General features: G+C 52.0%; 1 protein-coding gene across 1 annotated transcript in view; it reads left to right on the forward strand.

Moving 5' to 3' along the window:
• ADAMTS10 (ADAM metallopeptidase with thrombospondin type 1 motif 10) overlaps nucleotides 1–16,156 on the forward strand; it is a 96,702-nt gene that overhangs the window by 60,257 nt on the left and 20,289 nt on the right. The window contains exons 12-15 of the mRNA XM_006035509.3: nucleotides 2,397–2,504; nucleotides 4,966–5,111; nucleotides 6,146–6,209; nucleotides 6,688–6,790. Of these exons, the coding sequence (XP_006035571.1) occupies nucleotides 2,397–2,504; nucleotides 4,966–5,111; nucleotides 6,146–6,209; nucleotides 6,688–6,790 (421 nt within the window). The remainder of the gene's footprint in view (nucleotides 1–2,396; nucleotides 2,505–4,965; nucleotides 5,112–6,145; nucleotides 6,210–6,687; nucleotides 6,791–16,156) is intronic.

A 16,156-nucleotide genomic window follows, 5' to 3' on the forward strand; every position in this document is an offset into this window, starting at 1 on the left:
TCATTATGGTAACTACAGTAATAATGCAATATTGGGCACACACCTTGGCTCCCTTTTGATACTAGCCCAGAGGATTCCCAGTCACTGAGTCAGAGTGTTTCACGCAAGGCTCGGTGGCTATTTAGGACAAGGCTTCAGAGGGGCCAAAGAATCCCACCCCGAAAAGCTAAAGCAAGTCAGCAAGGGATGCTGAACAGCCTGCTACCTGAGGGAGGGTAGGTTGCCTGCAAGGCCCTGTAGTGAAGGTCACACTGCTTTGGGCTCTAAGGGCAGGCTAGAGCTAGAAGGCAGAAAGTTGCTGCCTTGTATATCAGCAGTGCTGGGCCAGTGCAATGCTGATGATTTGCCATGTTACCTGGCTGAACTTACAGCTCTCTTGCTAGGATCGTGGCCAGCCTGCCTAAGCACGTGATCCGCATAGCAGGAGTCCGTAATCCTCTTAGGCCGCGTGTCTCTGGAGAAGCTCTAACTGTAGTGTCATGAGACTAGATCCTACAGCCCGCGTCCCCTGTATGTGTGCACTGCTTTTGATTCTTCCTACTGCTCCTCAGCGCCTGATCATCTTGGTAGCTGCAAGAACTGCCCAAGCTGCTGTCCCTCGCTGTGCAGTGGGACAATGCAGAAAGATCCTGCTTTGATAAGGCTGTGATGTAGAGATGAGAGCAAAGACCCAGTTTGTAGAAGGGAACCTTTCAAGGTGTCTTATAAGCCATGCTCTATAGCCCTGCATATAGGATGTCTCTGACAAGCCTCAGCTGAGTTCACAGAGGGCTGCAGCCCTTCAGAGCCTGTTCTCCCATCTCAACATTTCTTCCATAGAAAAAAAAAACCCCTATCTTTCTATTTTTAATACCCAGTTTAACTCCCAGGGAGTCATTTTCTGAGTAAGAATTCAGGATTCAAACAGGCTTGCTCTAATAACAATAGGATCGTGATGATGATCTGGCAGCCGGCTCAGCCGTGGATGCTAGACACTGCCTTGCAGTTTGCAGGTGATGAAATCTGGACTTTAGATGATTTAGGGGATGAGCAGGCTCCAAGGCTCTGCATGTTCTGATTTAGCATCTGCAATGGATTTGCAGCAGCTCTGTGATGAGGCTGGCTCTTGGGTGCGTTTTAAATTGCCTGGGAGAAGAAAAGGCACAGCTGAGGGAAATTGTTGTTGCCTGGAGCTCATTAGAGGTCAGGGTGGGATTGTGCTGCAGGACCTGGAACTTAGATAGAGTCTCTTGGAAGGAGGAGAGGAATTTCAGGGCCCTTTCTGGCCAAAAGGCACTTGATGCAGCACTTGGTGAGAGATGAAGAAGCAAGACATCTTCCCTCTTCCCCAGTCCTGGAGCTGGCTGGTTGATGGCAAGTCCAACAGCTAGCATAATTTTGAGCATCCGAAAAGCAGCTGTAAATGCAACCCCTGATAACGTGTCCTTTAGGACTATGTTGCCAGCTGGTGATTGCTGTAGTGCAAGGACTCTTTGTTGGGTCTCTTCCATCCCAACACATCTCCTAAATGTGTGGGCGAGGCCAGAGGGAGAGGGCACAAAGCTGCTGCCTGTGCCAGCTTTTGTCCTCCAGCATGCTGCTGCCTCTTTGGGGGTCACCAGTTGCTCTGGAAAAACTCAGCTTGACCTGAGTGACACAAAGGGGCTGAAGGATGTGATCTGTGATCAGATCTCCATATTTATCATTCCTAACTACAACCCAAAGAAGGAGACAGTCCCCTGACTATAAGGGCAAGATTGGGTTACCCTTGGACTTATGCAGATCTCCTGGGATATGTGTTCTCTGGTAAAAATGGAGATCTGGGGTGCAGGAAGCCAGTTTTGATGCACTCATGGCAGTTTGGTACTTTGAAGGCAGGGGTAAATTTGGGGAAACTCTGCCCTTGGCCCACCTCCTCATCTGAATGCCTGATCAATGCAGAATCAGTCCTACTCTTGGGCTGGATGCCAGGAGATGCTGAGCTCTTATTGATAAGTAGGCTGCGAGAGCTAAGCATCTCTCGGGATGTGGGCTCATCTTTGTGTTCCTTCCCTGCCTAAAATATGACAGGTCCTAGACTAGGGGTGGGCAAAATGTGGCCCGTGGGCCGGATGCGGCCCATCAGGCCCTTCTATCTGGCCCACGGGGACCCTAAAAATGTAGAAAATGACTATTTAGCTGCCCCTGGCTGCCTGTCATGCAGCCCTCGATGGCTTGCCAAAATTCAGTAAGTGGCCCTCCTCCCGAAATAATTGCCTGCCCCTGTCCTAGACTGTCCCAAGCCAGCTAGGACTTTTCGTGATCACCAGAGCACCGCTTCACCGCCCCGGCTGCTGCAACCGCAAGTGATTCCTAATCTTGGCTCTATCTGTTTCTTTTTTTCCCTCCCTACCCCCTGCCAACATCTCTCTTTACAGGAAGTCTGCAGTGAGCTGTGGTGTCTGAGCAAAAGCAACCGCTGCATTACCAACAGCATACCTGCAGCCGAGGGGACCATTTGCCAAACCAATACCATTGAAAAGGGGGTAAGGAAGCCAAGGGCACCAGAGTGAGTTGGCAATGAATGGTCCTCCCAATGACGAGCATGTTGTTTGCTTGCGTGAGTGCGGGGCTGATTCAAGATCACGGTTCGCCGCCCACCCCTGGCTCTGGCATCCGGTGCTCAGGAGTAGTGCTTGGTGAGGAAGGCTGGAAGTTGGAGCTTCCCAAAGAGCCTGCATGCCCAGATCTCACTGTGTTTCAGCTCATCTCTGACTTCTTTGGTGATCCCAGCATGAAGTCCTGGAGAACTCACCACAAAGTCTGTTCAGGGCAGAATCATCCATAGCACAGGCCAGAAGCAGGGTGGAGAGCAAAAGGAGGGGTGTTGTGATTGTGACTCGAGCACTAGGCTGAAACTTGATTCAATTCCAACCTCTGAAAGTAATTTTCCCTTTCTGTGCCTTAGTTTCCCCATCTGTAAAACTGGGGCAATTATTGGCTGAAGCACTTTGAGATCCGCTCATGAACAGTGCTCTGTAAGCGCTAGGTATTAGTAATATGCCTCATTTTTCATGTGCAGCTGAATGTGGCCTTTTTTCCAAGACTATTCATTTTGAAAGTGAATTTTGATTTAATGCTGCTCACACCCCTTCTGTGTTTGCTCAGAATTTCCTGTGCCAACATTCAAGTAAGGAGATTTTTTTTTTTTTTAAGCTTGAATATTTGCTGAAAGCAAATGTCAGCCTGTGAAATGGGCTGTCACCATCCGTTCCAGACATGGTCAGCTGCATGCCATCTAAGTGAAGGGCAGGAACAGACACCACAGGACTACCTGGCCCAGCAGGGATTTCCCGGTTTAAATGTTAAGGGCCTGATTCCCAGTTTGCCAGGTTCTTGTGCAGCCATTTACACCAGTGCATATCAACCGTGAAGCACAGCTACATCCAAGTGCTAATGACCTGCTCTGCCTTGGCTAGCTGCAAGTGGTGTCTAGGGCAACAGAGAATGAGGTCTGGAGCATTCCTAGTGCAACAGAGGTGTGTTTTTCCTAGGGGGGAAAAGGCATTGCAAAAGGAGTCAAGAATGAACTTCAAACTTTTAAACAGCTCATGAGTTTCACATGCAGGAAAAGAGGCAGAGTCTGAAAACGCATCATTCTGTCTCTTCCCTATTGGCCATCTTTCCATCTAACAAGCAGCCCACTTCCAAAGAGAAGCAATATGTCTAGTTATTGCAGCACTTTGGGCTCCTGGGGTCCAGTCCCACCTCTGACACTGGCTCCCTGTGTAACCCTAAGCACGTGACTTCACCTCTCTCTACTGCAGGTTCCCCTTCCTTTATTGTGGAGACTATGGGCACTTGTACACATCACGTTTTTTGCCCTTTCCGGTGCTACGACAGCATGACTGTTTGCACAAAAGGGTTTTCCGGATGAGATGAGGCTCAACCCATTAGTGGTTATGAAGCAATCTGAGAGCCTTGTGTGAGACACTACTGGCCAGTATTAATTATTTGAATCCCTATTAGTCAGAGCTCCTGGTTAGCAAGAGCTTGGCTATTTCCCCCCATTGGTTTTCCTGCTGGGCGAGCCCCCAGACTGGAAGAGTTTGCTAAAGCTGCTGCTTCAGCTCAATGCTGGCACTTCCCCCGTTGGCTGGTGGGGGAGAAAAGGATCTAGTGATTAGAGTAAAGAAGAGAGGAGCTGCTATGCTATAAGTGGCACATAAAGACTTCTCTCCTGTGATCTACCAGCCCTCCAGGCTAAGGCATCTCTAAGATATCTAGGCAACCCAGGTCTGACTCTGTTGTGGTACCTCCAGGGTGAAGCTCTTATTTAAATGAAAACAGTGATTTTGTCTTTGGGGATCTTTCTGAGCACTCTCCAGGGGTGTTTCTTACCCATCTTGTGCTGAGCAGAGCAGGCCTGAATTCTCAGGGCTCTGCACCTGGTGCCACTGCTGCAACAGAGCAGCGATATTTCACACACGCTGCACTTAAGCTTATACCGACCCAATGTACCAGGCTGGTGGCAAGAGTGAGGGTGGTCATTCAGCCAGTCAGATGGACCCCCAAGGAAGCAATCACATTTCTTCAGCCATTGGGAGCCTGGAAATCCACGACCACATGTGGATTGACTTGCAGATTTCTCAAAAGCAAATGCGACTCCAAACACACCTCCCCGTCCATCCAGTGAAATCAGGGTCTGGGTATGGTGCAGCTTGAGCCCATCTCTGAGAACCAAAATGTTTTCCAAATGAATCGGTTTTCCAAATGAAGAGTCAGACCTACCCCTGAGTGACTTGGAAACCCCACATCCTTGGATGGCCTCCATGTGTGATGTAAGCAGGATAAGACCCAGCACTTCACCTTACTCTCTTCATGTCCATGAATGGTCCTAACCCCTCGCACTGCTGCAGCCTGACTCAGCTGCCCTGGCCCAGGGGTGGGGACCTCTCTGGGAGGAGGTTGTGTGTTCTTGGTCTTTAAGGCTCTTTGTTTCCCCAGTGGTGCTACAAGAGGGAGTGTGTGCCCTTTGGCACACGGCCGGAGGGAGTGGACGGTGCCTGGGGGACCTGGTCATCCTGGGGGGAGTGCAGCAGGACGTGTGGGGGAGGAGTGTCATCCTCCCTCCGCCAGTGCGACAGCCCAAGGTAGGTGAACTGTTCATGCTGCTGAGCTGTCTTCTTGCCTTGTAGGCACCCTGTCTTATTCCCCACCCTGCCATGACTGGCTGGGTTACTGGTCCAAATGGCAGGGAATGAAGCAGCGATGTACCCAAGCAGCAAAGGGCAGCACTGTATTTACCAGCCTGATCTGGAGAGCCAGGCTCCAGTCCTCTGTCTGGAGAGATAAGTTTTCTGGAAGTCAGCTCCTGAACACACCTCAGCCCCTGCAGATCACCAGGAGCTAGAATCAGTTGGTGCTTGGCAGAGATCTTGGCGCGGGCTTCTAGAGAGATCATCGCAGGCAGGGTGCCTGGTCTGAACTGCAGGACACAAGTGGGTGTGCTGAGAGTAGGGTGAAAGCAGTCACTGCTGCACTCACGCTATATTGTAGACATGCCCAGCTCCAAGTTGGCTTGCTCAAGGTGGGCTTGCAAAACTCATTGCAAAACCCATCTAAGTAAAAAAACCCACCTAAGTAGTTGCAATTCATTGCAAAACCCATCTAAGTGGAAAAAACCCCCCACCTAAGTAGTTGCAATTCGTTGCAAAACCCATCTAAGTGAAAAAAAAACCCCACCTAAGTAGTTGCAATTCATTGCAAAACCCATCTAAGTGAAAAAACCCACCTAAGTACAGGCTCTGTGTTGCCCTGGCTCCGTGGCTGGCACTCCCTGAGTGGCCTAGTTTAAACCTAGTAGAGGCACGTCTCCCCTGCGCTGCAGTACTACTGCAGCCACAATGTAGATGTACCATCAGGTTCATGGGACAACGCATTGACACCTATTGCATATCTGAAGTACACTAGGTTTCCTGTAAGATTGCACTTCTGAGATAAGCCCTACAACAGGAGGATCTCTCCTACTTGGGACAGTGCTGCAGCAAAAGCTGAAAGCTATGGAAAAAACAATAGCACTGCCACATGGCGGGCTGGTGGAAGGGGTGCACGTAGCAGCTTATGGTGGTAAGTATTCACAGCATGGCCCGCTGCACTGAGCCGCCCTCTTTTTCCCTATTTGAAGGCCGACCATTGGAGGGAAATATTGCCTGGGCGAACGGAAGCGCTACCGGTCGTGCAACACCGATGTAAGTGGACTTGGGGCTCTGAGGGGGACCGTGGGCAGTGGGGCATGGCCTTGCAGTGTGCGAGGGCTGTTGCCCAGGCCTAGGCAGGTGCAGACACAAGGCAGCGTGCCACAAAGCAGGCAGGTGATGATTCCTCTTGCAAGAGCATTGTGGGCAGGGTTGGGATTCGCAGAAAGGTATCGACCGGCTGGAGGCAGAATGGAGAGCAGCCACGAAGCAATCGGAGAGTCTGCATTCAGAGAGGCTTAAGGAGCCCCATGCTCCTGCACTGGGTGGTTAAAGGAGGGTGGCATGTGCAAACTGCTTACACGTGCCAGAAAGGAGAGGGACTATGTAGCACAGCTCAGAAAGGTATTAACAAGGGAAGGAGAGAAGGCAATAGTGCTTAGACTAAAGCTAAGTTGAACACAGCTCCGGGAGGTGTCCTGTGGGTTCTGGGGTCTTTGCCATTAATCTCCCTGGACGTTGCGCCCCGCAGGACTGCCCTCCTGGTTCGCAGGACTTCCGCGAGCTGCAGTGCTCCGAGTTCGATAACGTTCCCTTCCGAGGAAAATACTACACGTGGAAGACGTACCGGGGAGGTGAGTGGCGCGGGGCACTGGGCTCTTTCCTGCATACTGCTGCCTCTTGCCCTCAGAAGCTCTGGCAGCCAGAGGTGGGGTGAAGTCTTATCAGGGAGCCATTTCCCCCTTCTCTCCCCCCACTTTCTGCAAAGGTTTGCAGTTCACCCAAGCGGTGAAACGTCTCTGTTCCTACCAATGCTCCTCGGTTTCCCGCACGCGACTTCCCTATGTGTTTCCCACCTGCATTAGTCCATATTGCACAAGCCAGTCCTATGCCTGCAGCTTTCAGGGCAGCCCCATTCCTTTGGCATCCCATTCCTATCCTGTGCTTGGCAATAGCCAACACCTGATAGGGTAGGAAAGGAGGTGAGAAGCTCCCATAATGCACCCAGCCACATGGTGCTGCACACCTTTTTGCATAGTTCAGGTCCTATATGCAGCCACCTGGGAAGGGACCTAAGATGCCTGAGTAGCGGCAGTGCCCCTCTCTTCCCTTAGAGCCATTCGAATGTGTCCTGCAGACACATGGCTAGAAGCAAGTGGTGGGAGGAGGGCTGTGTGGCAGCAATCTTTTAATAATGAGAAAGAACAGTGTGTCTCCTTCATGTAGTTAATGAACTTGATGGGGGAAATCCTTTGCAGCTGTGTAAATAAGCCTGCCTCCCAGCAGAGACCCAGCATCAGGAACAGATGTGCTGAGGCTGCAGGGGATAGATCAATAAAAATGTAATAAAATTGCAAAGCAGTAAGTCAGGCAGACAAAGACCCCGATGGATTCTGGGTTGGGGGATGGAGCTGAATTATGGATTTGCCTTTGCTTGGGCTTCTCAGGGACAGGTTTGGTCTCATGGTGTGAACATAGGACTGAGTATAATGAACAGTTAGACCCGTGCACCTGGGCCCTTGCCTGCTCACACAGCCCTGACACATCTGTGACCTACAGCTAAGCCCTTGCCTCTCTCTGTGACTCACTTTCCCCATTTCTACAGCTCATCTTCCTCCCAGGTGGTTAGGAGTCTTCCCGAGTTAATATCCGGAAGGCATTTGGGACTTTTCAGGTCCAAGTTTGCTGTGGTCAGTGATGAATAATAATAATAATCATGTTTAGCTCTTGTAGCGTGTTCATCCATGAGCCTGAAAGCACTGTATGGAGGTCAGTGTCATTATCCCCATGAACAGATGGGGAAACTGTGACACTGGGAAGGGAAATGAACTGCCTGTGATCATACAAGAAGAAGTAGGACTAAATTCGAAGTCTCCTGAGTCCTAGTCTAGTATCTGGGCTGCTGGCTGCTTGTTGCTGTGCTGTGTCCTAGACCTCAGGGACGCCTTGGGGATATTGTGCAACCTGCAGTCATGCTTTCCAGTTAGCAGAGGCAGAGAACGTATCGGATGGTGATGGCTGTCAGACCTACTCCTCACCAGCTAGGTGTAAGAAAGGAAAAGATGCGAGGCGCAGGGTGGTAAGGGCAGACAGGGACCCAGAGGACGTCCCCAGCACTCAGTGGTGATGCTGACACTAGTAGGACACAGGCCAAGGATACTCCCAAGTGGAAAATAACTCTAAGTGCAGTGTGGCCTTGCTAGCAGCAGCACCTGGACATGCAAAACCTGGGTACCAGTGTGGCATGACGTCCTCAGGACAATCTACGCCGTGCCCAAATTCACCTCTGATGCAAGCCCATTCATGACCAGAGAAGAGATAGGGAGAAGTTCCCCAAACAGGAGACCAGGAGGCTCTCGAGGTGCCCACACCATCCTGCCTTTTTCTCCCATTGTTCCCGTGTTGTTTTGCTCACCCCCAAATTTTAGCAGCACCCCAAAGCCTTTGCTCCAGGTCCCCTCACCCTGCACAGGTGTCACCAGCTCTCAGAGCATCAGAGGGTCCCGGAGCGGGGTGGCTCCTCTTTTCCTTCCTCTCGCCTGGCTGCTTGACCTGGTCCACCCCATCTCTACCTTCCTTCTGGCTCCTGCGAGGAAGGGGAGTCAAGTCCCCTTCTCTCCCATGGGCATACAGTAAGCCTGTGAGCAGAGATCAGTAGGATGTTGGCCATCTAACCCTGCCGCCCAAGGGGAGCCTTGCTGGTAGGCCTGGAGCACCCATAGGAAGGACACATTTTGCTCCATGCTAGATCTCTCCTGAGCACCCTCTGCCCCTTCAGGGATGCTGTCTTGGAGCTGTTCCTCATGCCCTGGGGGAGTCCAGTCCTCAAAGTCTGATGCCACCGGCACACTGCCCCTTCCTCCTCCCTCTTCAGCAAGGCTCCTGTCAGCTCTTAGCTTCGTGCACGCTCCCCCAGCAAGATCGGCCCGTGTGACCGCCGTGCTCGTCTCTGCACCTCGATGCTGCCACTCTGCCCACATGAGTGCCATGCCGAGGGGCCAGCATGGGGTCCAAATGGGTCGGGACTCCCCCTAAGGCCAGCCCGAGCAGCACAATCACTGCTGTTGTAACTGCCCTGGCTAACCGAGGAGCCGTCCCCTGCACGGGGAATTGGCAGCTTGACAAGCTTGACAAGCGCGTGGTTTGCACTGGGAAGGGGCGGCGATTCTGCCGAAGACTCAGGAGAGCAGGAGCGGGCCGCTGAAAGCTGCCAGGTCACTGGCGAACGGAGCTCGGGTTTTGCACGGGGCCGGTACGGCGTGTTTTCCTGGCGGTGATTTATAGCGGTCCCGGAGCCCAGACCCCAGGAGCGTAGGATGCACGGGCCCAGCGAGAAGCGCTGAGCTCAGCCGTTCAGACTTTAACAGTCAGCAGATACCTCGTGGAATGCGGCTTTAATTGTTTGTGTATTTAATTTTATTCGCTTAGTTATTCATTTTGCTCTTGGCCACGGCCCGAGCCAAGGGAGAGTGGAACGGCACTCGGGGTCAGGAGGGGGGTGGCGAGGACAGGGGCCTGCTGCAAACAGGAGGGATTGCTCATCATAAATAGCAATGCGCTTTAATTCCTTATGGCATAGGGTGAGTAGGAGGCACAAACACACATCCTCCGTGCAAAGCATTGTGGGCAAATGCCGATATCCAGCCTGGTTCTTTTTCTTATTGATTTTGGACACGGCGGAGCAAAGCAAAGGAGCCCAGGGTTTTGATCCTGATTCATGTTTTCTGGACAAGCCTTTCTCTTGTTTGGAATTGGCGTGCCATTTCCTGGCAATTCTCCTCTTTTGGGGCACTGCCGCCTTTTTATTTCCTCTCTGCTTGTAAGAGGATGCCGAATTGGAACGATTTGCTGGAGGATCAGCTGTCCAGGATGGTTCTGCCCTAGGAAGGACCATGTAAAAACGTCCTTTTCCTGCACAGCAGGCCCGTCCCCGCGTGTAGTCACAGCCGCGTCTGTCCGTATTACTAACACGCGTAAGGCTTCCACCCTGCTACACCTGCAGGGCCAATGCAGGTAGGAAAGGGGCAGAGGGCTCTCTCCTGGCTCTTACATCACCCCATTAACTGAGCTTGGGATGGGTTTCATTTATGCCTGTGCAACCACATCGATGCCAAAAGATTGCACTGTAGGAGAGGACAGTGGGGTTATAAAGCATCTGCCCCAACCAGGGCTATTAGGTACCACCATATACAGATCATCCTCATCTCCATCTTCCTCTTGAGATTCAGCTTTTATCGATACTAGTTTCCTACTAGGGTAACTATTTTCAGTGCACCTGATGAAGCAGGATTTTGCTCATGAAAGCTTGCGCACCTCTGATTCAGTTGGCCCGCGGGTGTCAAACTCATCCAACCCACAGAGAGGGATGCGGGGCTGGTCTGCAGACCAGATCGGAGCAGCCCCATGCACCAGAGCCAACACGCAGCCCGAGCAGCTCATGCTTCCCTTAGCTCTGCATGCCACGTGCAAACTGGGCCACGCGTGCAGATCCCGCCCGGGACACACATCACATGCGGTGCATGGGGAAGAAAACCCCATTTCCCACTGGAAACTGCTGAGCAGAAATGACCAGTTGCAGAGTCTGAGCTGCCCTCCCCGTTCCTGTGCTCCAAAGGATGATGGTGAGAGTCAGTCTCCAGCCCTGGCTGGGCATCTCCAGTCTAGCTGGAGAGGATAAGGCACAGAATTAATACCACGGTTATACTGTTAATTTGGAAAGTCATCTGAGGATCACAAAAGCCTGTTACAAACATGGATTAAGACCCGTAGTGCCATGATGAGAAACGTAAGGCATCCGTCTCTGAAGTGCTGCCAGCCAGGTGGAATGAGCCAATGCCAGGGGCAGGACCCTGGACCACCCCCAGCCGGTGTGAACGCCAAGATGCGGTATATGTGTTCGTCGTACTTCTTTATTTGTTTCAGCCATGCACCCTGGAGGCAGGAGCTCACTGCCTTTCATCGCTTCGGTTCGTTTGCCATGTCAGTGCTTTGCTGTGACATTGGTGCGCGTCTGTCCCAGACTGGTGCCCACCCAAATTTGGGTTCCTAGCTCTGCCACGGGGCAGCTCCAGGAAGGAAGGAGGGGTGCTGCAGCCGAGGGACGCTGCAAGTGGAAATCAATGAAACAGAATGAAGCAAATCTTGCCCTGGCTTCCTTGAGGATCACACTGTCATCTAAATGCTGACCTTAATCATGCTGTTAAAGCCGTGGCTTAGCAGGTGTAGGTGATGCCACGCTCACCTCAGTGGGATTGCAGAAAGTATAAACCAGGGCAGAATTTGACTTGGTCGTATAACCCTTGTTGGAGCACAAGGACCCCCCGGGTTAACACTCCCGGGGGACTTTGAGCCTCCATCCTGTCTGTCCCCTGGATGAAGGTAACTACAGCAGGCCAGCACCACTGGAGCCACGTCGAGCTATTACTTGAGAGCAGACTTGGAGCAAAGTGCCACCTCCTTTAACTGCAGCATCGAGCTGTTTCCCCATCCAGACATGACCAGGGCTTGACCCTGCTGAGCTGACGAGATCCTAGCAAAATGTAGCCTGGCTGCATCCAACAAGGGAGCCCCGGGGAGACAAGTTCATTGTGTAACTTGCTGGGCGTCTTCGTTTCCATTTTCTTTCTGATGAACCAAACACGCAAAACACTCAGAAAAGTGACACTGTTGGACCCTTCGCCCGGGTGCAGCAGCCACTCCCCCAGACACGGTCCCCAGATGAGATCAGAGCCACGTCTCCAGGGCTGGTGTCTTTTGCCAGCCCTGAGTCATTCCCCGGTGCATAGCAAGCCCTTTCACACTGTCTCTATGTAAAGGGCATGCAGCGCCGCTGCCAGTGCATCCCAAGCTTGCAGGTGCCATCGCAGCAAATGCTACAAATAGAGGCATTCAAGGAAGGTATTGGTTTTCCATGGGCCTGAGGACAGTGGAGGAGCAAAGGGACAAAGCAGGGCAAACAGGATGCCCGTGGCCGGAGCCAAGAACGAGGAGTCTCTAGCAAGCAACTTGTCTCGTGCCTCGGGACAGAGCTGAGTAGCTTTGTTTCGAGGCCTGTTTATTTATTTCTCTTGGCCCCGGAGCAGGGATATCAGCCTGTGCTGCCACTGGTCTGTGGGAGTGCAGCCGGCTTGCCATGCTCCTCCTCGGATACACGCGGCTTGGAAGGCTTCACGAGGCAGCGCCCATCCAGGCCTGGCCAACACGCATGCAATCAGTGGAAAGACTCCCGCTGACTTCAGTGGGCTTTGAACTGGGCCCTTAAGGAGCAATGCTGAGAAGGGGGCAGGAGGATGTTTCTTCCCCCCCACCCCCATTTTCTTTCTCTCGGAAAGCAATATTTTGGTTGTTTCAAAGGAAAGAGGAACTCTCCCAGCCAAACAGCCGGCCAAGGATGGGTCCTGTAAACCACCTTCTGCTTCCAGAGATTTCCCAGACTGGACCATGCTGGGCTCTGCCTGGCAGGAGGCTGTGAGAGCCCCCTGAGATGTGCTCGCTATCAGCACAGCCGTGGACATGTAAGACAGGTGCCTTCCCCATGCACCAGGTGACAGCCCACGGACGGCCCCGTGATGCAGGGGGTATGATGGTCACTGGGAGGCAGCTATGCCCCGGAGTGAAATGTTGGTTTAATTCTGCATTCACTGAGCATACCCAGAGCAAAAAATGTTCCCTGACCCTAATTAGGCAGAGACACAAAGGGGAACCAGAGACTCGCAGAGACTTGTCTGGAGATAGAAAGAGAGCCTCGGCTCTCAGATCCCAGTCCCGTTGCCTGTCCGCTCCACCAGGATCCTGCAATGTGGCACAGGAGGCTTGGCATTTGCATGTCACCGTAGGTCACAGCTGGTGCCAGCAGCGAGAGCCAGGGGACAGAACCTGCTGTCGATTCTTCTGTCCCATTTCGTCCTGAGCGATTCACCCTTGGGAGCAAATCTCCCCTTCTTTGCCACCCGGAGTCCAAGCTGCCATGCCCCTCTCATCTCACCCATTGAGCAGGGTGATGATTTGCCTCGCCAGCTGTGGCTCAGTAGAGCTGAACAAACAGTTTGGTTCTGCATTTAGCAGCAAGCCAGGCAGTCCGGGAAGCATCAGGATCCCTACTCACCTACCCAGGGAGCTTGCCTGTCTGCTAGCTGGGCTCCCTTTATGCACAGACCCAGAGCCAAGACCTGAGGCAGGATGCTGGTGTGCCATAGGAAGACAGGAGCCAGGCTGAGCTGACCACAGCTGGAAGTCTCTTTCTTTCTCTCTCTCTTGATTGCATTTAGAGAGAAGGTCAAGTTTGCAAGGATTTAAGCAAAATCCCCGCCCCACCCCCCCCACCCCCCAAAAAAATCTTCTTGGCTGTAAGACACCAAAGGCAATGAGGAAATCACAGAGAGCATCTCCATTGCAGGACGAGATCCTAGCAAAATGTAGCCTGGCTGCATCCAGTGTGAGAAATGTATGTCAGCGTTTCCTTTGCTCCCCATTTCTCACGCTGTGCCCCATGTTTGCAGGCGCTGTAACAAAGCTGGGGCACGTAAGGCAAAGGAAAGAATTCAGCCTTCACGCCGCCAGGCCCAGGTCCCTTGTTTTTTTCTTCTTTTTTTTCTCTCCCTCTTGTTATTTTTTTTCATTCCAGTTTTCCCTGCTGGCTCCTCTTTCCAGCCCGTGACGATTATACTCTGGGTTGGTTGCTGCTGCAGGAGTCTGGGCTGCTGTATGTTGATCGGGGGTCTGGGCGAGCAACAACCGGAGGAGTATTATAGGAAAGAGAGGGAGCGGACCCTGCCGCTGTTTAGAAACTGGAGCGGTGGAGGACATACAGAAACAGAGAGGAAATATGGTTGTGTCATGGTTGAGCTGCTTAACGGGGAGCTGGAGTGAGGTGCCAACATTTGGTCTCGTTTCTCCTACAGGGTAGGCAGAGACCAGAAAGGAGGAGAAACTCTGTGTGTGTGTGTGTGTGTGTGTGAGTGTGTGTGTGTGTGTGTGTATCAGTTTAAAAAAACATTTGAGAGTCCTGAAATGAACCCCTGTGTCTGGCTGTTTCCCTGCTCCACTTTGTTGTGTAATCAATCCTGTAGGCGAGTGGTGGAAGAAAGGCTGCTTTAAAGAAGTCATAGACACAAAAGGAAAAGCGAGGGGCCTCTTCTGGGGCCAACAGACCCTGTGTTGCATTTAACCTCTAGGACAAACTGATGGGCTTTTCTGAATCGTCGCTAGGTGCCATCACTGTCCAGCCCGGTGAAGCCATCTACTTAGGGCCCAGTAGCACCGGGAAGAAATGCCCCATCAGGTGTTAGTCTGGATGGATGAGAGAGGACACGATGCATATGCCATTGCCATTGTACATCTCAATGGCGAGTCCTTCCAGGGAGCAGGGAAAGGGCACTCAGTCGCTCCGAGGCTCCTCATCGGAGAGAGAGCCTCCCAGGACAGGACAGCTGGAATGGGTGGTCTCGCGGGCGAGAGGGGAGTCAGAAGAAACTGCCAAGGTTGAGGCAGTTTTGCTTTCAAGGTGAAGAGTAAGAGAAATTAGAGAAGAGCACGACATGAATTTGAGAAGGTCAAGTTGGGTGATCCTTTGGCCATGTCTACCCAAGTGGAATAGGCTGCACCAACAGGCCGGCAACTGAGCCCTTGCATTAGACCAAATGACTGATGGCTCTCGCTGCCAGGCTCCCTCCTGGGCACCTCCCAACATACACTTACAGGATGCAGCTGTGCTTTTCATGCTTCCAGTTCTGATTTGAAAAAGACAGACTTGGGATATCGTGGCCAAGAAAATGAAAACAGCAGCAGAGGACCAGCAGGCTTGAGGGACTGGTGGTGGGACATTGAGCCTCCAGCTTTCAAACCATGAGTCCGAATGCATCCAAGGTTAATAGTGACCTAATATCCCAATATCACTAGCCAGCAGTAATGGTTTAGTGGCTTCCATGAAACACAGCGGTGATCTCACTTGCGTTCTAGCGGATGGGCGTCTTTGCGATGGGATCTGGATGAGCTCAGGTCTGTAGATTAGCAAGCAAAGGAAACCATGGTGGTCATCGTGTCTGTTTTCCTGCAGAGAAGAGGCTATAATTTCTCCCTGAGTTAATTCCTGTCGGAGCTGGAACGTAACTTCTATAGAAACACCGAACCTTGATTTTAAAATATCTAGTATTGGAGTGAGGGGTCCGGTATTTAATGTCTGAATTTGCCAAACTTCAAATGAGAAGCTGAAGACCGAGTGGGCCATGGAGACTCGCTTTCAAAGGGATCCCCTGGTACGGATTAAGTGGCGATCCCAAAAAAGAAAGCTTTCTTGGCTCTATCTGGTTTGTGAGTCCTCTCTAGCGCAGTCCATCCAGAAACTCTCAGGAACTTGGTTTTCTCCGGAAATGTAGAAAGTTTGAGGGGAAATGGTTTTAATAGGCCCCGATTCTGCTTTGGAAGAGGTGGATTTCCAGAGGACCCTGTCCCCAGGTGACCAGCCCAGTGATCATTCCCAACTGCTAGCTAACCTCTGAGCCAGCTGAGTTCCCCTCAACCATCTCCTCCCTCCCCCAGCGTGACTCTTTCTTCCCCCTCCTCTGCTGTCACTGAACTCGCAGGCTTTGAGATGCAGCTGGGCCCCCCTTCCCCGCATCTGCCCCTTTGAAGTTCAGTAACGACTTGCAGATGTCAGTTGAATGTGTCCTTACCCAACCAGGTAGCATCACTGATGCCAGGGGAGAAAAATAGCCAGAGGCTGCATTTACATGAGCAGCAGACTATGCAGTTGTTACCGTGTGGTCATTTCATACTTGCTTAACCAAGTACTAAATGCCTGTGCAGTAACCGGCAGTATTGCGCAGTACCGTCACCGCACGGATTTTCTGAGATGCTTCTGCACAGTAGCAATGAGTTACTGCACAGTAGTTCCCATCACAGTTCATGCCTGGCGATGCTACGGCATTGTAGCATCTCGTGGCAATGCACCCTACAGAGCTGGCTTTAGGGGATGCCGCTCAATGCAAGCATCCTGCACACTG

This window comes from Alligator sinensis, unplaced genomic scaffold (assembly GCF_000455745.1).
Source record: "Alligator sinensis unplaced genomic scaffold, ASM45574v1 scaffold1457_1, whole genome shotgun sequence".
In the NCBI taxonomy this organism is placed as follows: Eukaryota; Metazoa; Chordata; order Crocodylia; family Alligatoridae; genus Alligator; species Alligator sinensis.